Source organism: Silene latifolia, chromosome 6 (assembly GCF_048544455.1).
Source record: "Silene latifolia isolate original U9 population chromosome 6, ASM4854445v1, whole genome shotgun sequence".
Classification (NCBI taxonomy): Eukaryota; Viridiplantae; Streptophyta; class Magnoliopsida; order Caryophyllales; family Caryophyllaceae; genus Silene; species Silene latifolia.
Window position 1 is genome coordinate 69,367,535 of NC_133531.1, and position 26,569 is coordinate 69,394,103.

The window sequence follows — 26,569 nt, forward strand, 5'->3', positions numbered from 1 at the left end:
GTAACTTGCGTGGTTAATCTCAATCATATGAATAAAAGTAGAAGAAGAAGAAGACATACCAACAGGTTTAACACGACCTGCCTTTAAGTCCTCATGATAAACGGGACATGTACGCCTCCAATGCCCGATCTTGTGGCGGTGATGGCATTCCATGTTTTCATTCTTGCTCTTTGTCGTGCCCGATGAGGTGCTCGACTCACCAGGCCCACTCTTACCAGAACCCGACTTCTTGAACTTCGCCTTACCCTCGCTAGGTTTGCCCGAGCTTTGCCCTTACCCTTCCCTTTATTTGACACAACGAGAACATCTTGTTTCATGCTCCCACTGAACTTCATGTCCTTCTCGGTGCGTACGAGGAGGAGTGCGGTTCATGCGAGTTTTCTTCAAATCATTCATATAGTAATTCGCTCTAAATTGTGAATAACCATCGTGGAGTGAGTGAAGTATGCGGTCGATAACAATGTTCTCGCTGATGTTACAATTAAAGGTCTCCGGCTTCTCGACATTCTCAATCATGCTGAGAATGTGTGGGCTAACCGGTTGGCCCTTCTGGAGTCTCGCATCAAAGAAGCGAGTGGTATGCTCATAGGTCACGATTCTCGGTGCTTTCGAGAATTCCTTGGTGAGCGTGGTGAAAATCTTGTTTGCACCATGGGCTATGAAGCGTTTCTGCAAATTGGGTTCCATTGCAAAAATGAGTACGTTTTTAATCGCACCCGCTTCCATACAGAAATCATTAAACTTGGTGATTTCGGCAGCTCTAGCCGTGGGACCTGGGTTTGCCGGGATGGGCTCCAAGAGATATTTGAGCTTCCCGTCAGCAGCGGCAGCATTCCGTAATGCCGCCTCCCAGTCCGCGAAGTTTGATCCATCATTCTTCAGTCGAGTAGACTGATTCATCTGATTCATGAAGATCCGAAGCCAGGACTCACGGTCCAATGTGGCACTTGGCATTGGGTTATCAGTAGAACCTGACCATTTGTTATTAAGCAGTTTAAAAGTCGTGATCTACACTGAAAAAGAAAGAAAAACAAAACGAAATAAGCAACTCATCGAGGTGATTTAAGTCTATTTAAAATACATTTTAACATGTAGACTCTCGCACTTGCATAATTGATCTCCCTCAAGAATGATACAAGTGATCCCAAGACTCAATTTCCGTAAATTGATAAGCCAACTGTTTAGCTAATTCTTCAGGAAGAACTCTTGGTCGATAGATTTCCGTAAATCCTATCTATAGTCCACCATAGTCACAGGATCGTACGAGTGACCATAGTGTTGAGATAAAATAGGTCAATCGGTTCCAACTTACCCGACGTAGAAGGGGTCATATTATGCCTACCGACGAAGAAGGGACTCATTGGAGTTTGACCTATAAAGACCGTTCTCAATTTTTGTTTATACGAGGAAGATCCCATCAACTTAATTATAATTCATTTTAAGTGAACGAAAAACTAGCGTCTGCGTGAATGAATCAATTTGGGTGATGGCTTAAAATCGTGTGACATGAGAATGTCAATGAAAACTAACTCGTGACCTCTATATGTGTCAGTTTTCATGCAATAATTAGGTGGTTTGGTTTTTAGGCGGAATATGATGCATATTATCGTTACGAAAAATAAATAAAGGAATGCAATACGTAAATAAAATTCCTAGTGTGGCCTATCCTAGTAAAATAAAACATAAAACAACTTTGGAATCCGCCGTTGGACCCGAGAAGCTTGTCTTGATGTTCCATCTTGATCCAAGTAGCGGGAGTGAGCATCTGGTCTCCATCTTTGGTCTTCTCAAAAAATTACAATTTAAAATTACAAATATAAACCTATTTACATTCTAATTAAAAAAAACTGTAATTAAAAGAAATAAAATGGAGATACGAGATCTCAAAATACAACCAAGACCGTGTTCCATCATTACGGTAACACGTTCTACTAAGGCCACACTAAGTTACAACCGTTTGCAAAATAAAAATAAATACGTAATAAAAGGCATTCACAAGCATTTAAAATCAACGATAAATATAATGCATCAACTAAAAACAAATTCATTCGTGACATAATTCCGTAATTATGTGAAATTTATCCAAACCACCTTTTAATAATTAAAATTCATGTGATAAAACCGCTTCTATCAATTTAATTTTAATCTAATACAGTCCGTTACTTTAAATACACGTTAAAATAACTTAATGGTACGTGTGTGAACCGTTTCACAATCATAGCGAGTGTACAATATCCGTATAATGTACATTTTGTAGCCAAAAGAAAATTTAAAGCAAAAGGAATAAATTTTCAAAGCTGTCAAAACAGAAATCCCTCGATCCAGGGACACAGGTGCTCGATCGAGGAACGAAAGGGCTCGATCAATTTTGAAGCGCAAGTCGATCGAGAGGGTTGCCAAACAGAAAGTGCTCGATCGACTAAACTGGTGGTCGATCGAGTACCTTTATCAGCAAATCTACTCGATCGAGTACGAGGACAACTCGATCGAGCAGTAGGGTTTTGAAAAGTGGTCGATCGAGTACAACAGGGACTCGATCGAGCAAAAACAAGACATAAATGGCACTCGATCGAGTAGAAATACGCTCGATCGAATGCAAACATGGCTGAAAACTTCAAAACCCTCGTGAAAACAGTTTGTCGAGACAAAATCAATTGCAATTTTGATAAAAAACGCATCAAAACAATTTAACAATTGACAAAACTTGACATGTTGCTATAATCTCGGTATAAAATAACAACATGTAAAAGAACAAATCAAAAACAACCCAAGACAGCCGTGTAAAACAGCCGCACGGTTTTAACAAAAACGCAACATCCGTGTATACAAGGCACGGATTTCGAGACAAACATAGCCGTTTCAAAATCGTTTTATGAAAAACACATAGAAAAATTTACGTGGCCTCGCTCTGATACCACTTGTAGGGTAATATCCGTATAATACCCTTTAATTATAGGATTATAACGCAAAATTTGGTCCTAGTGCAAAATGGCAACGAGAGATCAAGGTAGATCTCCTCCTAATTGTTGCACCCAAGATAGTCCGAGAAATGCCCTTGTGCTAGAAGGAATCCTCTAATTGCCTTGCAATATAGAGAGGATTGTTTTGTGAGTTTTGGTTGGATGTGAGATCCGAATTTTGAGAGGCACAATTCTCAAAACCCTAATCTTTTCTCAAATGAATTAGCCTTAGGTTACAAAAGAGAGAGAGCTCTCTTTTGTCTATACCATTCGGCCAAAACCGAGTCCAAGGAGAGGATATGGGCTTTTCCATTTCCTCTTCATTTTAACTCGTGGTCCGAACCCAAATAACTAAATGTATATGACACGGTCTAATTATAAACTGTCATCGGTTATCGGAAATTAAGGCATCAACTAATAATACGGGTTAGTTGAATTATTAATACGTGTCCGACAAAACAGTATTGTATAATTATATTCAATATACATTTAATTAAATATAAAACGCTTATATTCAATTTTACGAATTAACCGCTTAATTCGTCTTAGCCATTATTATTTAATCCGTATTAAATAAAATATCTCAACATCACATTTTGACTAATTATTAGTCAAATAACTCGAACTAATCGGTTAGTCAAAATTGGCATCTACATGACTGTATTTTCATACCGTCACATCTCTCAAACGTATCCTATAGGTGTGACTTTTAGGGACCGGTTGATCACCGCCATCTGTATGACAATAACGTCAAACTTATCTAGCAAGCCAACCGTTATTGATAAACGTGGATCAACTGATAATAATACCAAAAATATGCCCTTTGATCCTTTTAGAGATTTATAAGTCCTTGCACTAACTGTTAAGGACACCAGCCCCAACACTGTTGATATATAACTTGTGTAAATAGTACTGACCCCGTTTAAATGTTTTAAAAACTGTGGTGATCCATTCGGGGGTGGTGAGCAGTTATTGAGCAGGTATGATATGATGCGTACGGGATAGCTGGGATGAGTCATCACGTTGCAGTTAGAAGTCTTTCAATGTCGACGATGTCTAGTAGCTTGATAGTTTTATCAGTAGACGGATTGAGTACTTTGTAATTCCTTTGACAGTCTTGGTTTGAGATATGTAATCACTTAAATTATATTAACTATTTAAATATGTTTCTTTATTGTCTTATGATTATCATTGCCTCGGGTAACCGAGATGGTAACATCCTTATACCTGGGGGATCCTGGTAAGGCACTAGGAGTATGGGGGTGTTACAAGATAGCCTCAATCGTGTTAATCACTGATGCTGGTATTACCAACTGAAAAATATGCAGTCCCGAAGCATTTGAATATGTAGAAAAACCTTTAAGAAGAACATCGGGTATGCAATTCAGCTATTGATAGGCTCTTATAGTGTGTATACCTCCAATTTTTATTGGTCTTTCACTTCTCTTTGCCGGCAGTAAGACTACTATATAAGAGATGAGCATAAGACGGAATTATGAAACGTAATCATGTAATGTAATTAATAATGTAAAACTTGTTGAAGACAAGAGTCATAAACAAATAGCTAAATAGTGCCCACTTAAAATACGAGTGCGAGTTCTAAACTGTTCCACTAAAATTCATTATGTGGAAGATGATATGGTCTTTGCCGGAGAAGCTTCTCCAAATTGCGGTCCTTGAGATTGAAAAGATATTATTTTTTGCTCAATTTGCTTGAACTCGAGAATTCTACTCTTATCAGCATGATATCTCCAATGCGGGTGCATGGTTGGTAATGGTGACCCATTTCTAAGACGCACCTAGAAAAAGGGATTAACAAACTTGTTAGGAAAATGCATATAACACATTAATTAAGAAATATAATGAATTCGAACATACCCATATAAAGTGTCTGCCATAACTTATAAATACAATGGAAATTATTTGTTTCTACCCCTGTGATATTGCACTCGTTCGCGTCACTGGTAAGCTTGTAAAACTATTCGTAGGTGACAAACATGTGAAAATTGCATCATAGCAATTAGCTATGATGAATCGCATATCGGCATCCATCCAATGTATCACTGGTGCATCTTCATCTCTTTTCCACCATGAAATTCTCTTAATCAATTTATCGACCTCCATTTCGCCTCCATATAATTTTATATAAATATGTCTATTTTTTTCTAACTCATCCACCATATCACGTCTAACTGTTGGCCACCTATGTTCATCACCATAAATATCTTGAGCAACTGCTCGATACCCACAGTTCCCATCGCTATCGACATTCACCCAATCAATTATCCACTGCACCATGAAATTAGGAACCGCATTTGGACAAAGAAAAAGTGATGTATGTTTGGTTCCCTGTCGAATTTACCAATTAAATTTTGTACAATTTTAAACAAAACATTTATTAAATAATATTACTGTGGACAATGGGCCACGGGGGCGCTTGGGAAACAAGCGTTTGCATTTGTGGAGTCGCCACCAATTTATTGTGAAAAAGTGGAAACCGTTCAAATACCTCGTGCCATGTCAAGACACAAAGTAGTGACATGAACACCAAGAACTCATTACCCTTAGCATTCTATGTCTAGAATGACTCTCGTGGATGCCAATGAACACGGATGTTCACAGAGATCTGGAGTAAGGGGTGAGGGTACGTATTAGGAAGCTCTTTTGATCGAACACCTAATCCCGCCGGCCTCGATAGCGGCCTCTACTAATGATTAGGGAAAATCGTCTATACTCGATATATTGTCGATTATATGCATGCAATGCAACATCCATTAGATTAATCCTAGCATGTGAGAATTAATACTAAGTCGGTAGACAATTAATTTAACATGCATTTGAGTCGAAGTAGGGATTTAGATTCAATTACATGTGAAAACATACAAGCAATACGATAAAAGAAATACAATAATACAATAATGAAAATTACAATAATTACAACGGATTTAATGATTTATGTCGAAAATACTCTTAAAACGGATAATTTGAGAAAAAAGAAGAATAAATCAGCGAACAGATTATTAACGATAATACGAATGACAATTAATTGAATACGTAAACTAATTAAACTAGGTCAAGGCAGAACGGAAGTTCAGAGACAGAAATCAACCTGGAACAGGCGCAGCAGTTGCTACGTCTGTTCCAAGGCTGAGTTCTGGCTGTGAAGCCGGAACTACAAATCGTTAGTATTCGTGGGTGAAATTTAATGATTGATTACGATATATGACTCGGATGAAAGTGATTTAATACATTAATTACATGTGAATGAGTCATAAAAGCGATAAAACATGGATGAGACGAATGTAAACGAATTAATTACATGAATGAAAGATCGATTAGTGACATGAGTGAACTAATTAGGTTAAATATGACGAATTAATGAAAAACTAATGATGAACAAACAGATGGGAATATATCAAAGATCGAATTTCAGAAATTCTATATGAATGAATCGAATCTCTACAACCCGGATTGACTTTGATGACAAAAACCCGCAAATATTAGATTATAAGGGATTTAGGTCGGGATTTAACGATGAATTATATACTAACAGTGATTAACAATATGTTGAATTATTATGTGAACGAAACAAGAGCAAACAATGGCAAAAGAAAGTAAAGAAATGAAACTAACAGAGGACGAAGGAAGAAGAAAGGAAGCAGGAACTGCGGCAGCCTCACGAAGAGGCGCAGCAGGTGCTGCGTTCCTTCGAAGAGGCGCAGCAGTTGCTGCGTCCTTTCTCGACGTCTGTCTCCTGATAATCCGTAAAAAGGGTTTTAAACATGGTTTTACAAATCGGTTTTTAGAAGTACTTTCGACATAAACCTTACATTAATGATTACAAAAAGTAAATAACAATGAATAAAAAAGGATTTACACCCTCAGACTTACATGTTTGACGAAACGAGATGAACTAAGTTTATGTTTTAGTGATGCTCGACTCGAATGTAACGAAAGTGACCTCGTAAGAGGAAAACGATTAAGATTAATTAAGTTGATTATGGTGGAGTTGGTCAAATTGGTCGGTCATGCAAAACGAGGCTGGTACTCAGAAGGATCCGAGCTTACGTGGTCGAAAGTTCAAGCACGTAGACGCCAAAAAGTAAGAACGAGGTCTAGAATGCAAAGGGAGAAGAGAAGGGCGGACACTCGCGTGAGAAATATGAGGAGCGAAGGCTCCTATTTATTCTAATCACGTGGAGGAATTAGGGTTTTCGGAGAGACTTTGGAAGTGAATCTCGAAAAGATATGAAAAGATACAAAAAATACACAGAAAAGGACTTGGGAAGAGGCGCAACATGCACTGCGTCCCTTGGAAGAGACGCAGCACCTGCTGCGTCTGTTCCCAGGTGGTTTCCTCCTGCGGAAGAAAGATTTCCGTGTTTAATTTATGGAATAACGGATTAATCTTATTTTCCTTAATATTTTGTGTGAATATTACGGGAAATTCTTGACCAAAGATTAAAAGATTGTGAAATATGGAATAGAAATATCCGGAACATTCCAGAACATTCTGACTCCGGATTTAGCGGTTATCAGAAAATGAAGACGGTTTTAGGCCCGGACTCCAAATGTACTCTAATTACTGTCAAAATGACCGTATCGGCGCGTAGATGACAATTAAGAGGTAGACATAAATGTTTGAGCAATCACGTGACAATAAACTTACGAACTGTCACAAATCGTTCCGCGTACCAAACATGCGACCCAATCATCACCGGGTGGTTTGCGGGAGGTGCAGAAATGAGGTATCTACAGAGCCCCCACTTTGACCGAGGCTTGGACAAGGCGAAAGTCAAAGTATAGCCATCAGGTCAATTGAATATTACAAATTGACGACTATGGCGACGCGAGGCGAGGCGGCTCAAGAGGTCTGAAGCAAGGACCTATCATCGGGAATATTTTAGAGTCTGTCGACTGCCGCGGAGGGTCGTTTAAAGTCCATTAGACTACGTAAGGAAGCTCGTCAGCCATAAGAAGATACCATACCTAAAACTTCTTTCTCATGATGCTTCTGGAAGTGCATAGGAGCTAAGGTTAAGCGTAGGAGCTAAGGGTAAGACCTAAAAGATATATAAGGATTGTGCTAGGGTGTGGGACCCTAAAGGAAAGCATCGATGGGGAGGAGGCCAAATATAAGTTCAACTTAAGGGGCAACCAAGGTTTGAGTGTAAGAACTCTGCCGGTCTGGGAACTTCTGGAGAACGACACCTTCATCGCACTCCATGGGGAAACAAGAAATATCGTGAGTAGCAGGACACGGGCGGGAACTGCTGGGCGAAATCTGCTTGGGTCGGCTTCAAACAAACTTCAGAAGAACTTGAGAAGGACGATTGTATGTCGTGAACTCTCGTTGGGGAAAACCTTATTGGGAACTGATCTCCATGTCTCGAGAGGGATTGTCTATCCGCTTACTCTCGCTGGGGGAATATAATGAAGGCGTGTCGAAACACTTGTCAGAGAATACTTGCTCGTTGTGACAAGCAAGGTCTTGGAATAAATAAATAATGTACGATAGTCTGCAGTTGGCTTAGAAATGCGGGTCTGAGCGAAGAATAATCGTCAAACGGACCAGAAAAGATAAAATGGCATCGGGGAAGAGGCGCACCAAAGGTGGGCCCACAAATAACGAACTCATAACAAATTTTTGAAAATTCGTATGAGATGAAGTTGAGGAAGAGGCGCAGCAAGAGCTGCGTCGCTTGGAAGAGGCGCAGCACCTACTGCGTCTATTCCTGAGGGTGGCAATTCTGCGTGAAAACGCGATGAAACAGGGGTTTTATTTCATTATTTCGAAACACAAATCATCAATTTCTCTCTCAAATCTCAACCATTTTTGTCAAAATTTGATCCAAAAGCTTGCATTTGTCATGACTAATCAAGGTATGTATATCATTCTTGCATTAATCTTCTATAATGGACGAATTGGATCGACAAAATTTAGGGTTTTCAACCCTAAAATGTCGAAAATTTGGGGCTTTTCCCCCAAATGATCTTGCCTTGCAAAATTGACCTTGTAAATGGCTAATTGGTAGTATAAGGATCATAACCATGTATTTGTTTTGAATTTTCGTTGAGTTTTGGGCATTTGAGTGAAATTGTGACGGTTTCACAGCTAAACCGTAAATTGCTTCGAAAATAGCCTTAAGAATGCCCGTTTGCGATGAAACTTGACATTTGGAATCCTTGGATGATGGGTAAACTTCCTACCATCTCGGAATTTTGGTTTATGACGGTTTTTCAGGACACTTTTCTAGGGCATAATCGCCGTTACAACGAAATGCTGTCGAAATTTCGACTCGAACCCATGACTAGGCTTGACTTAACCCAAATTACCACATGAGTGATCGGGTTTGTGGGAATGCGGCCAAAGATGGCGATAAAAGAACGATTTCGGGGCTTCTAAAACTCGAAAATCCCCTGATCAAGGTTCGTCGTCACTTGACGCGGCCTAAAATTACTTTAACGTTGCAGGTGACGAGGCTTCTACTTCTGGGAGAGCTCCCATGGACATAGACACTGCCGTTGACGCTTCCCGTGCTCTCAAGGAGGCAATTGCTGTTGGGGCAGCTGCTGAGGTTGCTGAGGACGAGGTCCTCGAGGAGGAGGAGGCCCCGAGGCGGGCCAACGTTGGACGAGGTGGTCGTCAGCTGAGAGGAGAACCTATGTGGGCTGAGACCTGGGACAGCAGGCACTTGCTTTGGGCTGCGGAGGGTCACCTGTCCTATAGGACGGTGAAGTGCTTGGTAATCTTGAATTCATCACTCATCACTCATCTTCTTTCATTTCATTTATTCATATCTTTTCCAATTTCATTCAAACTAAAGATAGCTTTTGTTTCAAATCACAATAGAAGGCCAGGAACATCTGATCGTTCTCGGGCTACACGACGGCGATGGAGTGCTACGAAAGGCTATCGGCGGAGGAGCGAGCCATGATTGAGCGGGGAGCATTTAGCGCCCTGGTGCAGGCTTGGAGAGATATCGCGAAGAGGAAGCTGCGGGCTAACCTTAGCCCGGTCCGCGCTTTCTTGGACCGATTTTGGGACACGACTTCCACTTTTCACATGCCTTTTGGTGAGGTGGGAGTCACGTTGGAGGACTACGGCATGATTTCTGGTGTACCGTGTGGGACCGAGGCGGTAGAGTGGCCGGAGACTACCATGAGGGTGGGCTCGGCCGAGGCTAGGAGGTTGATCGGCTGGAACTTGGCACCGAAGGCTGCTGCAGTGCCTGGTTTGGTGCCTAGTTCTTACGTCCGAGACTACTTTGCGGGGAAGACCCCGACGCGGGTGGTGATTGACGGGAGGGAGACGGCTCCTCCTCCCTGTACAGCTGAGCAGAGGGCCCGCTTGTGGCTTTGGTGGTTTCTGTCTTTGATCAACCTCAGAGACAAGGGAGAGAGGCTGTCGACGAAGCTTCTTCCCTTTTTTTCTGACCTGAGCTCCCTAGGATGTTGGGACTGGGTCACTATTGGTTTTGCGGTCCTCATCCACTTCATGAGGGCCATGGTTCGTTCGGAGTTGATGGAGAAGGGGACTTCTCCTGGTGCTGTCGGCCCTGGACTACTGTTGGAGGTATGAACCTTCATTCAGACTAAAATCACTTCTTTTCTTTATCAAATTACGAAAGATCGTTATTGACTATCTTGCTCCACAGGCGTGGGTGTACTCCTACTTTCCGAGCCTCTCGCCCAAGAGGACGGAGCCGCTGAAGAAGGCCTATCCCGTTGTGAGGGATTGGGTGATGTGTCGCACGAGGAGCAAGCGTTCCTCTCATGGTGTCTACCGGCGGGACGTGAACGCTCTTCAGCTGGATAGTGTGAGCATCTCACTTATATTCGTTTTGCTTCTTTATTACTTTTTAACCGATCATAAGAATGATTTCTTGCTTGTCCTTTTCCCAGTGGGCGCCCAGGCTTTGGGCGGAGTACGTTGACGCTCCTCCTTTCGTGGCTGAGGTCCTTCGACCTAGGAGCTCAAGCCGGTTGCTGCTAAGGACGTCGATGGGTCCTGTGTGGTATTTGGGTGAGCGCTTGGCTCGTCAGTGCTCTCGGTATGTCTTGACGGTTCCCATCGATCCTCCTAGGACGATGTTCAGGGAGCCTTCTGAGGCTGAGGTGGAGGCTGACTTGGCAGGCGTTGGTGGCGACGCCCTTCTGCTTCCTGGTGAGGACTACTCGGCGTTCCTCTACGGGAGGTTGGCGTACTGGCCGGTTGTGGTGAGCATTTACTCTCCTTATGACCATTTCGAAAGCATGATGAATAATCATCGATTTAATGGCGATCCTTTGTCTTTGCAGGAGGTTGAGGCGGCGGACATCGAGCCCCCAGAGTACCCCGAGACCCTCGAGTACACTGACGCGACCGGGAGGACGACGATCTCCGAGCTGCGTGACTTTGACGTGGCTGTGATGGATGCTGGCTTGGACGAGTGGCAGCATCTGATTCGGAGGGTGAGCCTCTAATTTGTATGATTTCTGTGTAAGAACACATTTGATTGAATTTACCCAATTATTGAGAACTTCTTACTTGGAAATGCAGGTTGCGCCGTCTCGGTTTGTAGCGTTATGGAGGGTAGCCAACCGGCTGCGAGCTACTACCGTCGAGGCACTTGTCGGCGGTCGAGGTCGTCAGGTATGAACCTTTCGTCTATTTCCTTTTTGAATTTTCTAATTTTCTTATGATTGCTTGAAATGATTGACATGAGCCAATTTGTTGTTTGCAGAGGGAGCGCGAGCTGGCCCAGTCTCGGGAGGAGACAGCTCGTTTGCTGAGGGAGCTCGAGGTTCGCGACGCTGAGGTTGCTGCTCTCGAGGCGAGAGTTGTGGATTTAGGCGGCGACCAGCAGTAGTTTTCGTTGTTGTTTGTTTTGTTTGTTGTTGCACATTTGTACATTTTAGGACCTACATTTTGGACATTTTGGATTTTGCTTGGGGCTCGAGCCCCCAGTTTGTTGTACATATCCCTCTTTTGGTTATATATACGATGGCTCGAGTGCCTTTTTCTTGAGTTGCGTTGTTTTGTAATCTGCAGTTAGCTTTGAACAGGTTTGGTAGATGACGGTTTACGCCGTCATGCTGCCGAAATTTACATAGAAATTCACGTAAAACATACATTTGTATATATGGCTTGAATTAGCGCAAAACGAATGACTCAAAAGTGCAAAAAGTGCAAAAATGCAAAAAAATTGCCGGAAATGACCGGACAGTAGGGAGGGTTACCCCCAAAAAAAGAAAAAATAGAAACCTATAAGTTAGAAATGTAATGTAGGACGGGAGTGGAATGATTCCTCAAAAAAATATATAAGTTTGAAATAAATTACATTAAATTGGAGAAATGATTCCCCAAAAAAGAAAAATAGAAAGAAATATATAAGTGTGCTAAAATGACGAAAATATCGATATCGTCTCGAGATGCGTGCCCGTGGAATTAGGAAACACGAAATATGGTAACTTTGACGTATTTACCAAAATAATAACCCGTAGGAATAAGAAATTATTCGCTAAGGAATTTAGGAAAGATCCAACGCGGAAAATCACAGAGACGTAGCTGAGGAAGAGGCGCAGCAATAGCTGCGTCCCTTTGAAGAGCGCGCAAAGAGTGCCGCGCTGTTCCCTGTATCCGTTCTGGCGGATTTTAGGAAACAGATTTTAGTATAAATAGAAACGTCGATAGAGGTTTTATTCACACATTTCTTTCGTCTCTTCCTTCGTCTTATTACATATAATTCTCAAAACAATCCTTCATCATGAATACTCTTGAAATTCGTCTAAAAGAGTGGACCAATGAGTTCTCTAGTGTGGAGAAGTATGACATGGGTGCTTATAATCTTGGATCATTGTTGAGTTTGAAGCTTATCAAAGTAGTCAAACCATTCCTAGATGATTGTCTTGATTATTGGGACCCGAATTATCACATTTTTGCCTTCCCTGGAGGTGACATTTGCCCGTTTCCTGAAGAAATTGTTGCGATCGGTGGGTGGGACCCAGAACACTTGCCTGTTATTCCTTGTACTTCACAAGGGTATAAGAACAAATTTAGAGGCTTCCTTGGGTTGACAAGAATTGAGGTGGATCGTCTAGTGACCTCGAAAGGAGTGCGAATGTTGGACTTTATTAACCGATTCATTAACAAGGCCGACCCCACCATCTCTTATGTTGCTAGGCGAAGGGCGTTCGGATTTTGCTTGTTACATGTATATGTCCTTCAAGGGCACGTTGATGAGGATTTGAGAGGTGATCCCCGTTTCTTGAGCCTAGTTGAGCAAATGGAGCTGCGCAGGAGCCCAGCCTGTTTATGTTTAGGAGAGATCCTATTGGGTTTGGATAACAGGAAAGCCAATCGTGACCTACCTTATTTGGGAAGTCCCATTATTTTGCAGGTAAAATAATAAAGAATTTCTTCTCTTTTTTTTTCCGTTTTTTTTTTCCGTTTTTCGTTTTTTGACAATTGCTTTTTGGTAGGTTTGGCTTATGGAGCGTCTTCGATTGATCGAGCCCCCAGTTAATGTTCCTGTCTATCATGCTCGCTCAATTGCTATGAGGACTAGGCTCTACATGGTGGACTTCATTCGAGTCTGCAATTATTGGGAAAGCAAATTGAAGAGTGATGATGGCCCCTTGATTAGATGGATCGTACCATGGTGGCATCTCAAATCATCCTTTGGAGTATCTTCCTTGGATCCTACCCGATCCGTGCGCATCCCTGGCTTGGAATTTATGGTATGCATCTTTCCGGAGAGGCTGATGAGACAGGTTGGACTGAAGCAGACAATCCCGAAGCTTGACACCGTCCCGCAGACTGCTGTGGCGCTTACTACTGAGGGTCGAAGGGAGTGGGCCATTAAATGGGCTCAAAGAAACGTATGGTTCTTGAACTCTTCTGTTAGTGCTTTATGGGTGTCGGACTCCTATCTACGGTGGAGGAAAGCTACTACTCCGGAGGAGCGTGAGAGATTGAGGAAGCGCGAGCCTGTTGACTACAAGGTGCGCGAGGTGGAAAAGGAGAAATGGAAGCATCTGACTGAGGGAGAGGAAGAAGCCGGGTTTCGAGTTGTTCATCCTTCGAAGAAACCGAAGACCTCTCCTGCCGTGGATAAAGTTGTCGGCAAGAATGGGAAGGTTAGACCACGAGAAAGACCGTTGGTGATTAGGTCCGAAGTGGCGCAAGAGCGTCCGGCTCGAGGTCGTGATAAGAAATATGACAAAAATGACAAGGGCAAAGGGAAAATGGAGGAATAGCCCAAGTCTTTATTATTATTTATTATTATTATTGTAATAAGAAGGTGGGGTTTTTAGAATCCTAGCCTATTTTATTTTTTTGTTTTTTGCATTGTTATTATGTAATGTACTATTATTATTATTAGAAAATGAATGAAATAAAGGAACTTAATTGGTTATGAAACTGTTGTGATTTTCTATTTATTATTCTTGTCGAATTGCAAATGCAAATGCAAATGTCCTTCTATTTACATTTTGAAATTAATGGGTTGTATCCTGCGAAGGATTGCCTACGTATTCATTAAAAAAATGAAATCAAACCCTTGCGCGTAGTTCGGGTAAATGTAAAAGAATAATTGTTCTAAGCAAGAGCTTGTAATGAACTTAGAAAATAAGCATGAGCTTTTTACTTACTCTTAAGGTGCAATTTAGTTTATTTGATGATATGAGGATGACAAATTGTCAAAATGCAAGAGCATGGTGACATAAGCTTATTTCAGCCTGGCCAGGGGCTGTTTATTTAGTGCCACAAGAGCGACACATGAGGTTACGCGAGGCGCGTTTTTGTTCCTATTCTAGGCATAATACCGCTTTAGTTGGTCAAGGTCGTCGGGTTGGTAAATTCATTCCCATCTAGGTCTGTGATTCTAACCGCACCCCCTGGAAGTATGGATTTGACTAGAAATGGCCCAGCCCAATTAGGTTTGAATTTTCCTCGTGGGTCGATAGGTAGAAGAGCTCTAATCGATTTGAGTACTAAGTCTCCATCCTTGATGTTCCTTGGCTTGACCCTTTTGTTGAAGGCTCGTTTGATACGTGCTTGATATGTTTGGACATTATGTAATGCGCGTAGCCTACATTTATCCAGGAGGATGAGTTCTTCATATCTATCCCTCTTCCAATCGGCTTCTGGGATTTGACTTTCGAGTAAGATACGCAATGATGGTATTTCTAACTCGATTGGGGCGTCACGACTTCCATGCCGTAGGTCAAATAGAAAGGGGTGGCCCGGTGGGCGTCCCTAATGAGATGTACGATATCCCCACAAAGCAAAGGGTATATTAATTGGCCAATCTCGATAGTTGTCAATCATTTTCTTGAGAATTGTGACAACGTTCTTGTTTGCCTCCTTTACCGCGCCATTAGTCTGTGGTCTATATGGCGAAGAGTGGTGATGCCTAATTTTGTACTTGGCTAGCAATTGCTCAGTCTCAGCTTGGAAATGTGATCCATTATCACTAATGATCTCATGTGGGCAACCGTATCGACAGATGATGTTCTTTTGTATGAACTTTGCTACATTTTTAGCCGTGAGACTAGTGTAGGAAGCCGCTTCTACCCATTTGGTGAAATAGTCAATTGCCACTAGGATGAAACAGTGACCTCCTCTTCCAGCTGGAGTTATTTTCCCGATTATATCAATTCCCCAGGAAGAAAATGGCCAAGGAGATGTCATCGTATATAGCAATGAAGGAGGGACATGTTGTACATTCCCGAAGATTTGGCAGTTGTGGCAATGTCTTACGTATTTGATGCAATCGGATTCCATTGTGGTCCAATAATACCCCAAACGTGTGATTTTCTTTGCCATCATGGGCCCACTCATGTGAGGACCGCATTCTCCATCATGGACTTCTTCCATCACTTTTCGCGGCTGTGAATGATCAAGGCAACGTAGGATTACACCAAGAGGTGTTCTTTTATATAACTCTCCTTGCATGAGAACGTATTGGGAAGCTAGTAGGCGTATAGCACGTTGTCCCCTTTTGTCCATATCTGGTGGATAGGTATCGTCGAGCTTGAAATTTAGGATTGCTTGGAACCAAGGTTCCTCTGTGATTTCCTCTTCATCGGTAATTTGGTGGACATAAGCTGGCTCTGTTCGTCGTTCGATGCATAAAGGCATTTCCACCATGTCATCTGGCATATTAATCAAAGATGCAAGTTTTGCAAGAGCATCTGCAAATTGATTTTCTTCCCGAGGTAGGTGTAGATAGGTCACGTGATCAAAGAATTGGGCAACTTGGTCTATTCTGGCTTGATAAGGTGCTAGGCTTTCACTTTAGATTTTCCAAGATCCCGTAACTTGATTGATGATCAGGGACGAATCCTCATGCACTTGTAGGTTTTTAATGCCTAAGCTCACTGCCGCTTGTAGTCCAATGAGACAAGCTTCGTATTCTGCAGCATTGTTTGTCACCTCGAAGTCGAGTTTGACAGAGATCGGTGTATGCTTGCCTTCAGGAGAAATGAGCAACACTCATATTCCAAATCCTCTTAAGTTTGATGCTCCATCAAAGTAAAGGTCCCAGGAATCTACATCGGCTTGGACTATATCATCGTCTGGAAATGACCAAGTATCTATTGTTTATGCATCATTGATGGGATTTTCTGCAAAGAATTCGGCAACGGCGCGCCCTTTTATAACTTTCAGAGGCACGTATTTGAGATCGAACTCTGAGAGCATCAAGGTCCATCTTGCTAGGCGTCCATTGAGGATGGGTTTCTCGAAGAGGTATTTGACAGGATCCATTTTGTAGTATATTTTGACGGAGTAGCTAAGCATGTAATGACGTAGCTTCTTCGTTTCCCACACAAGAGCGAGGCATGTCTTTTCGAGTGCTGAGTATTTGCACTCGTACTCCAGGAACTTCTTACTAAGGTAGTAGATAGCCCTTTCTTCCTTTCCTTCGGTTTGAGCTAGCATGGCGCCCATGGCTATTTCGGTTACTGTGAGATATAAACCAAGAGGTTGATCTCATTGAGGTGGCATGAGCACTGGTGGTTTAGCTAATATCTTCCTTGATTCGGTCGAATGCCTTTTGACAGTCATCATCCCACATGGTGTGGTCTGTTTTCTTGAGCTTTTTGAAAATAGGCTCACAGATCATGGTGAGTTTCGATATGAATCGACTTATATATTGCACTTTTCCCAGAAATCCTCTGACTTCTTTTTCCGTTTGAGGTTGTGGCATTTCGATCAAAGCTTTGATCTTTGAAGGGTCTATTTCTATACCTCGTTGGCTAACGACGTATCCCAGGAGTTTGCCAGATGTTACTCCGAATGCGCACTTCTGAGGATTGAGCCTCATGTTGTACTTTCGTAGCCTTGAGAAGAATTTGCGAAGGTTCGCAATATGCCCCGACTTGACAATCATGTCGTCTACGTATACCTCAACTTTTTTATGCATCATGTCATGTAGGAGTGTAGTTGCGGTGCGTTGATATGTAGCTCCGGCGTTTATTAACCCAAACGGCATGACCGTATAGCAATAGGTTCCCCATTGAGTGACAAAGGCAGTCTTATGCATGTCTTCTATGGCCATCTTGATTTAGTTGTATCCCGCGTACCCATCCATGAAGGATAGTAACGCGTGATCTGCGGTATTGTCCACCAATATGTCGATATGTGGTAGAGGAAAGTCATCTTTAGGACTTGCTTGTTTAAGTCTCTAAAATCAACACAAACACGGATTCTCCCATCCTTTTTTGGTACAGGTACTATGTTGGCTACCCAGTCAGAGTACTCGGAAACTTTGATGAACCCGGCTTTGAATTGCTTATCGACTTCTTCCTTAATCTTCAGAGCCCATTCTGTCCTCATTCGACGAAGCTTCTGTTTCACGGGCTTGAAACCTGGCTTAATTGGGATTCTATGTTCGGCAATATCCCTGTCGATCCCTGGCATGTCTTTGTAGGACCAAGAGAAAACGTCTTTGAACTCGTGTAGGAGGTCTATGAAACTAGCCCTTTCGGTAGAGCTCAAGGTAGTCCCTATCCTAAGTTCTTGGGGTTCTAGTTCGGTTCCTTCATTGATGGGTTCGGTGTTCTCTATTACTGGTCCCCCTTCCCCCTCTTGTAGTATTTCCTTGGCTATGTAGGGAGGTATCTCAATTGAGTGCGGGTGGGTCATCCTCGGTATCATCGTAAACGAGAATTGCATTCAAGATAACACAAAGAGTAAGCGAGAACCCGATTTATTCATATTAAAGTTTGAGAAAAGTTGAAACAAGGAAGCCATCCGATCCGTGGTCGGCGGCGGTAAAGGGACGATTGTTGGGACATTTCTGAACTTTGTTACTATTTGAGGCTAAGCTAGGAGAAACAAAGGGAGCGGGGACGATGACAGGAGGAGACTTCCTAGTAACTTCTCTAGACTCCGACTCTGACTCCGACTCTGACTCTGACTCGAATTCATCGTCTTCTGGTTCTCCCTTGAACATCTCTCCTTCTCCAGTGGTGAGCTTGAAGAGTCTTCCTTGATTGTTGGTCCACTTGATTGATTTTCTCCATCCTTTCTGCTGGTTCGCGTTTATTTCTGTGATTAACGCGGTAAGGTTGAAGTGATCGTCTTGAAGTATCATGGTAATGATCTCATCCTGCGCGGCTCTAACAAGTCGATCTTCTCCAAATAGTAGACTAACAGCTTGTTCGTCTAAGCAAGGTGCCTGACGAGCCTTGATGGTAGGAACCGTTTCTGGAAGAATGAAGTAGCAATCGTGAAAGATCTCGATTCCGGCTAGCTTCCTTCTGAGATAGTGCCAAGGTTCGGGAAATCCGTGAAAGAGTTCTTGACTTCCTTCCCTAACGAAGTATCCATTTAGGGTATGGAGATATGGTTGCATTTGGACTCCTACGTGCTTACGGCTATGAACTTGAGCGAGCATCTCGAGAACTTCCTCTTTAGTGGGTTTGTATCCTAGTCCAAGTGGTATTCTTTTTTAGTTGCCTTCCTTGTAGGGTGCGAAGGTGTTTCTTCGGGCAGGGTTCAAAGGCATTCCCTGGAAGTATCCCTGGGATTTGAGTATGTGGTTAACCACCAAGTTGGAGTAGGGATCGTAGTATAGGGGCGCCAACTCACTTTCTATGACACTTATGCTTTGAAAGCCCCCAAGTTCATATACTGGATCCGCAAGGACTTGATTATTTGACTTCTTTTCGATTATTGCTTTGATGGGCGACGAAGTGATCGTCACCACTTTGCCATTTAGTGGAATTTTGATCTTTTGGTGAAGGGTGGATGTCACTGATTTGGAAGCGTGAATCCAAGGTCTTCCCAAAAGTATGTTGAAGGAAGCTTCAATGTCCACTATTTGGAAGTTAACCTTTCGCTCAATTGGCCCTGTGGCTACGGTTAGGTTAACGAGTCCTACTACCTTTCGTCGTGTACCATCATATGCGTGAACACCTTGATTGGTAGGGGTCCAATCAGACTCTTTCATGCCTAGTTTATATGCTGTTTTCAAAGGTATGACGTTGACTGCGGAGCCATCATCTACCAAGGTCATTGGCACATTCTTCTTTAAGCAAACGACAGTGATGTAAAGAGCCAAGTTGTGACTAGCGCCAAAGGGTGGCAAATCTTCATCTGAGAAAGTAATAGGATTACTTAGCTTCGGTGATTCTTAGAAGACCAAGTTGACTACATCGTCGGGTGTGGAGTTATGTGCTACGTTTAGTTTGGCCAAAGCTTGTAGTAAAGCTTGGCGATGTGGGAATGAGCTTGCTACTAGTTGCCAGACTGAAAGATCAGCCTTTGTCTTCTGTAATTGCTTTAGCAAATGGTCAGTAGAGTCATCTTCGTTATCATTTGGTGTGATAACGTTGGTTGGACCATTTTGAGTAGTACTTTGATATGGACGCCCCGAACGAGTTAGGTGGTCTACATCTTGGTCTTCACCATTTTGGACTATTTCCTTGACTAGGGAGTTTTCAATGAGATACTCGTCCTCATCATCGTCGGCCCATACTCCATTGACTGTAGCTAGTTCCCTCATTCTCATGATCTCGTCCTCTAATTGTGTAATTGGTCGATTAGTTCATCAACCACGGCGACTACTTCTTGCATAGTAGCATTTTGGGAGAAAGTTAGTGGCACATGTTCTTTAGGTGTTGCATTGGGGTCATGTAAAGTTGTCACCACATCTTCCAATTCCGAAACTTGCCTATCCACACTTCTTGCCCATGCGATGAAGTCGGTAATGGTAGGGGAAATGGTAGAGTAGAACCCTTCATTCTCGATCGCGTGGATCTCATCTTCGACTGGAGAAATGAGGTGTGAACAATCTAAGGTAGATTCTTCACCTGTGATCACTAGAATTCCAAGAGGATTCTGAGTGTTGTTGGGCTTACCTCCCGGCGGTATTAGTAGTCGACCATCCTCAATCATGTCTTGAAGCACATTTTTCAATTTGTAGCATTTTTCCGTGTCATGTCCCTTACCCCTATGATATTCGCAGTATGAATTCTCGTCCCAGAACTTAGATTTGTTTTCTGGTTCGGGTGTAGGGCCTATGGGTTGGAGTTTGCCTTGTTTCATCAACCTTTTTAGAGCATTGGAGTAAGTGTCCCCAAGATTTGTAAATTTCCTCGGTGGGGTACTCTTCTTGGATGGCTCGAGAAGGTTAACTGCATCGGTCTTGCTAGTGGAGCCGTAAGAACGACTTGTTGAGCCTTGATATCCTCGACCTATCGTTTTGGACAATAGCCCTTTACGGATGTCATCTTCGATCCTTGTTCCTAGCACGGTTAAATCTTTGAAAGTTTTGATGTTTTGGTACCTCAAATGATTCGCATAGATGGGTTTTAGGTTGTCCACGAACTTTTCCACAAGGGTAGCTTTGTCTGGGCGTTTAACTAGTTGGGTACTAGTCTTCCTCCACCTACTTAGGAAGTCGGTGAAACCTTCTTTGTCATTTTGGGTAAGAACCTCTAAAGTGCGCATGTTAACTTGGATCTTCCCAAGTAGCGATATTCTTGTGTTCTTGTGTTCTAGAGAGTAGAACCATTGCTTTGGGATGGTGTCAAGAGATGAAGGAAAGATCCTTAGGAACATCTCAGGTTTGATGCCTTTGATAGACATGTTGTCCTTGAAAGCACGGATGTGATTCAAAGGGTTTTCGTGGCCCTTGAATCTAGGGATATCCGTCATGTTGAAGTTGGTTGGCAACTTGGAACTCACGGCCTCATACTTACGGTTATTTTCCCTATAAATGTCATCCCCTTTGATATACATCAATAGTTCCTCCAAATATTGGAGTCGTTTCTCAGCTGCAGTCATTCCTATGGGAGGGTTTTCTTCCCCGAAGGTGTTCACAAAGCCATCATCTACTTCACTTTCCCGAGGAGGCAACCTCGTTTCTACGGTATAAATTCGGCCTTCGATTGTATCGAGGCGGTCATACACTTGGTCTTGAGTGACTTGGAGACGAGCTAGCGCGGTTAGGATTTGATCATTACCATTCTGGAGTTGATTAAAGTTTGCGTCGCTTGTTTCAGGCATCTTGGAAACTGGATAATAGATCGACGACGAATCAAAACACGATCGACCACTCTAGCGCACTTAATAAAAGAGAAATGTTTTGACTTAGGAAGTGGGTGTGTGCCACTTGTGTCGAGTGAGAAAAGATGACAAAGTTTGAAAATGTGTGTCCTAGTCAACTATAGTGTAGTTGTAGGAGTGGACTCGAAGTGAGGTTTTGAAATGGGCTTGGGCCCGGAATTTTGACTCGACAAATGAACAGAGTTTTGACTCGGTTTTGTGCTAATCGTTGGCTTTTTCGAAATTCACATTTTAAAGGGATTTTGATTTTACAAAAATCGTCATGATTTCGTTTAGAAATGGTGATCACGTAAGGTACAAACATTTATACAAGCATTATAACGGGATGCTGAGTGCATTTAAAAGGCTTTTGGTTTAAAGGGTGGGTTGCCATACCGAACAATCAAACCCGAAGTCTGTGGAGAGGCTCGTACAAAACAAGAGTAAGGCCGATTCCTAGTCCATTTCCTCAAGTAGTGAAAGTCCATGATACAAACAAGAGTAAGCACCATGGTATGGATGACGTCAACCGCTATCCATCCTTAGGCCCAAATAAGAATTAGGACCGTTTAGACGGGACGATTGGTCTAATGGGTTGGGTTGGGCCTAGTAAGGCCGAATAAAACGATCTAGGAAGACCGAGTTATGAAAACCGACAATTGTCTTCTACAAACTATTCCCTAACCCTGTTCAAGTTTCACCTTTTTGGCTACACGTAAGTGTATTATCCCCAGCGGAGTCGCCAAACTGTGGACAATGGGCCACAGGGTCGCTTGGGAAACTAGCGTTTGCATTTGTGGAGTCGCCACCAATTTATTGTGGAAAATTGGAAACCGTTCGAATACCTCGTGCCATGTCAAGACACAAAGTAGTGACATGAACACCAAGAACTCGTTACCCTTAGCATTCTATGTCTAGAATGACTCTCGTGGATGCCAATGAACAAGGATGTTCACAGAGATCTGGAGTAAGGGGTGAGGGTACGTATTAGGAAGCTCTTTTGATCGAACACCTAATCCCGCCCGCCTCGATAGCGGCCTCTACTAATGATTAGAGAAAATCGTCTATACTCGATATATTGTCGATTTTATGCATGCAATGCAACATCCATTAGATTAATCCTAGGATGTGAACATTAATACTAAGTCGGTAGACAATTAATTTAACATGCATTTGAGTCGAAGTAGGGATTTAGATTCAATTACATGTGAAAATATACAAGCAATGTGATAAAAGAAATACAATAATACAATAATGAAAATTACAATAATTACAACGGATTTAATGATTTATGTCGAAAATACCTTTAAAATGGATAATTTAAGAAAAAAAGAAGAATAAATAAGCGAACAGATTATTAACGATAATACGAATGACAATTGAATGAATACGTAAACTAATTAAACTAGGTCAAGGCAGAACGGAAGTTCAGAGACAGAAATCAATCTGGAACAGGCGCAGCAGGACTGCGCCCTCTGGAAGAGGCGCAGCAGTTGTTGCGTCTGTTCCAAGGCTGAGTTCTGGCTGTGAAGCCGGAAATGCAAATCGTTAGTATTCGTGGGTGAAATTTAATGATTGATTACGATACATGACTCGGATGAAAGTGATTTAATACATTAATTACATGTGAATGAGTCATAAAAGCGATAAAACATGAATGAAACGAATGTAAACGAATTAATTACATGAATGAAAGATCGATTAGTGACATGAGTGAACTAATTAGGTTAAATATGACGAATTAATGAAAAACTAATGATGAAAAAACAGATGGGAATATATCAAAGATCGAATTCCAGAAACTCGATATGAATGAATCGAATCTCTACAACCCGGATTGACTTTGATGACGAAAACCCGCAAATATTAGATTATAAGGGATTTAGGTCGGGATTTAACGATGAATTATATACTAACAGTGATTAACAATATGTTGAATTATTATGTGAACGAAACAAGAGCAAACAATGGCGAAAGAAAATAAAGAAACGAAACTAACAGAGGACGAAGGAAGAAGAAAGGAAGCAGGAACTGCGGCAGCCTCACGAAGAGGCGCAGCAGGTTCAACGTCCCTTCGAAGAGGCACAGCAGTTGCTGCGTCCTTTATCGACGTCTGTCTCCTGATAATCCGTAAAAAGGGTTTTAAACATGGTTTTACAAATCGGTTTTTAGAAGTACTTTCGACATAAACCTTACATTAATGATTACAAAAAGTAAATAACAATGAATAAAAAAGGATTTACACTCTCAGACTTACATGTTTGACGAAACGAGATGAACTAAGTTTATGTTTTAGTGATGCTCGACTCGAATGTAACGAAAGTGCCCTCGTAAGAGGAAAACGATTAAGATTAATTAAGTTGATTATCGTGGAATTGGTCAAATTGGTCGGTCATGCAAAACGAGGCTGGTACTCAGAAGGATCCGAGCTTACGTGGTCGAAAGTTCAAGCACGTAGACGCCAAAAAGTAAGAACGAGGTCTAGAATGCAAAGGGAGAAGAGAAGGGCGGACACTCGCGTGAGAAATATGAGGAGCGAAGGCTCCTATTTATTCTAATCACGTGGAGGAATTAGGGTTTTCGGAGAGACTTTGGAAGTGAATCTCGAAAAGATATGAAAAGATACAAAAAATACACAGAAAAGGACTTGGGAAGAGGCGCAACATGCACTGCGTCCCTTGGAAGAGACGCAGCACCTGCTGCGTCTGTTCCCAGGTGGTTTCCTCCTGCGGAAGAAAGATTTCCGTGTTTAATTTATGGAATAACGGATTAATCTTATTTTCCTTAATATTTTGTGTGAATATTACGGGAAATTCTTTACCAAAGATTAAAAGATTGTGAAATATGGAATAGAAATATCCGGAACATTCCAGAACATTCTGACTCGAGATTTAGCGGTTATCAGAAAATGAAGACGGTTTTAGGCCCGGACTCCAAATGTACTCTAATTAATGTCAAAACGACCATATCGGCGCGTAGATGACAATTAAGAGGTAAACATAAATGTTTGAGCAATCACTTGACAATAAACTTACGAACTGTCATAAATCGTTCCGCGTACCAAACATGCGGCTCAATCATCACCGAGTGGTTTGCACGAGGTGCAGAAATGAGGTATCCACAATTACTTACTTGTGGAGACGACATATAATGTGGTATGTTTAAATCAGGAATGTCTTTTGAAACATTAGTAGCTGCGGCCGTGGGTCTAGTGATCTGTAGATTTATAAAAGATAGCTAAGCAAACTACGATAACTATATAATGGTATATTTTATGCCTGATACGCTCTAAGGCCGTGGCTTCTCTTTTGCTTTAGCATCTCAAGTGAGTGTCTATAAAGCTGCAAAGGCTATTTGTTCCTTGTTGAGTTCTACAAGATTAGCAGCTGATTTTGGTCAAAGTCACTTTGTACTTACAATATAATGGTACAAGCATAGGTTGCTTACCTGTGGACAATTCATAGGTTGTGGTATATTTAGATCGGGAATGCTTTTTGAAACATTAGTAACTGCGGCCGTGGGTCTAGTGACCTGTAGATTTATAAAAAGGTAGTTAAGCAAACTACGATAACAATATCATATGAAATTTGTAAGAGAATAGAATTACTTGTGGGTTCTTTTTTCTACGCTTCGAATTTGGAAATCTCTTCTCGATGTGTTCCCAATGTGATGGTTCTCTTGATACCGAAGTCTTCTTTGGTCGTCCGCGTGTCTTTTTAACTTTCGGGTCAATAATATTAATAGGATGCAACAAGTTCTCTACAAATTCAAAAACCTTTCTCATCATTTCAATATCACGATTTAGCACCACGTCTACAAGTTTACTCAACTTATTCTTCTTTTGCAAGAGTGTATCATTGTTGTCATCCTCCGATCTGTTCCCTATATATAAAGTCTTACAAAATGGGTGAATTGAATCAAGTTCAATACACCCATCTGCACATATCCGTTTATTTAGACAAGGACAAGTAGTAACATTACAACAATGAAACATACTAACGAATATGAAAGTACTAACAAATATAAAAGTACCTGTGTTAAGAAGACGATTAATGTCACATGTGCAAGGAATACCATGTGTTATCGTAATAGCACATCCATTACAATTACCCTTTTTGAATTGTCGATCAATAGTCGTAATTGCATGATGTGTCACATTGAAAGACAGCCTACGATACACACTCTTAGCACGACTAACATGAAGCCCCTTACTCAAGGAGGTCTCTAAATCCTCATCTATTTTTCTGCTTTGAAGGGTGACTAATTGATGAATCGTTTCAAAGACAGTGTCAAAACCACCCACAGATGTACGTAAAAGTCGTTTTAGTGCTGCATGTGCACTCTCAACCATGTAAAGAAAATTATTCATAAAACAATACTCTTATTTAGGTACAAAATTAGAATTTAAATCTTATTTCATTGTAGTGTTACCTGTTGATGGTAACATTCCCAAAGTGTAGCACGTTATTTGTCCAAGTTGATACAAATCGCTGCGTATACTTGTCAATCCATGTTTCTTTACAATATTTTCGCAAACCAGGAATATAACTGTAAGTTGTATACATTAACTCCTCATTTGCTATAAACTCCTCTACAGTTGTTGATCTGACCATTTGTGTCCACTTCCCTTTTGCAAAAACTTCACCAAGTATAGCATTACCATAGTGGTTTCTTTTAACCCAGGCTTCAACATCTTTCTCTATATGACGTCTACATAATAAATGACTAGCACTTGGGAAATGCGTTTCAATAGCATTGATTAATGCCGTCTCCCTACCAGTTACAAACACAATTGGCTTATTCGAGTCTAACAGCTTAGCCAAACATTTGAAAGCCCAATCATATGCCGTTTCTTGCTCATTTTGCAGAAACGCAAAGAAAACAGAAAAATTCTTATGAACCGGTGTCACTCCAATTACTTCTAACAAAGGCATCTTATATTTGTTGGTTTTATACATACAATCAGCAATAAGGATATAAGGATAAGCCTTCAAAAATTTAAGCGAATCTGGATGAGCAAATAACACATCAGTCAGTTCATGTGTACCTTCTTGTGTTACAATAGTAA

The 26,569-nt window shown here is 41.7% G+C and overlaps 1 protein-coding gene across 1 annotated transcript; it reads right to left on the reverse strand.

The window, feature by feature from the left end:
* Positions 1-4,889: 4,889 nt before the first annotated feature.
* LOC141588193 (uncharacterized) lies at positions 4,890-25,852 on the reverse strand. The gene is made up of 5 exons (XM_074409648.1): positions 25,534-25,852; positions 25,277-25,437; positions 24,949-25,032; positions 24,634-24,717; positions 4,890-5,309 (listed from the first exon to the last, which is right to left on the reverse strand). The coding sequence occupies exons 1-5, from the start codon at positions 25,850-25,852 to the stop codon at positions 4,890-4,892; spliced, it is 1,068 nt and encodes a 355-aa protein (XP_074265749.1).
* Between the last annotated feature and the right edge of the window lie 717 nt (positions 25,853-26,569).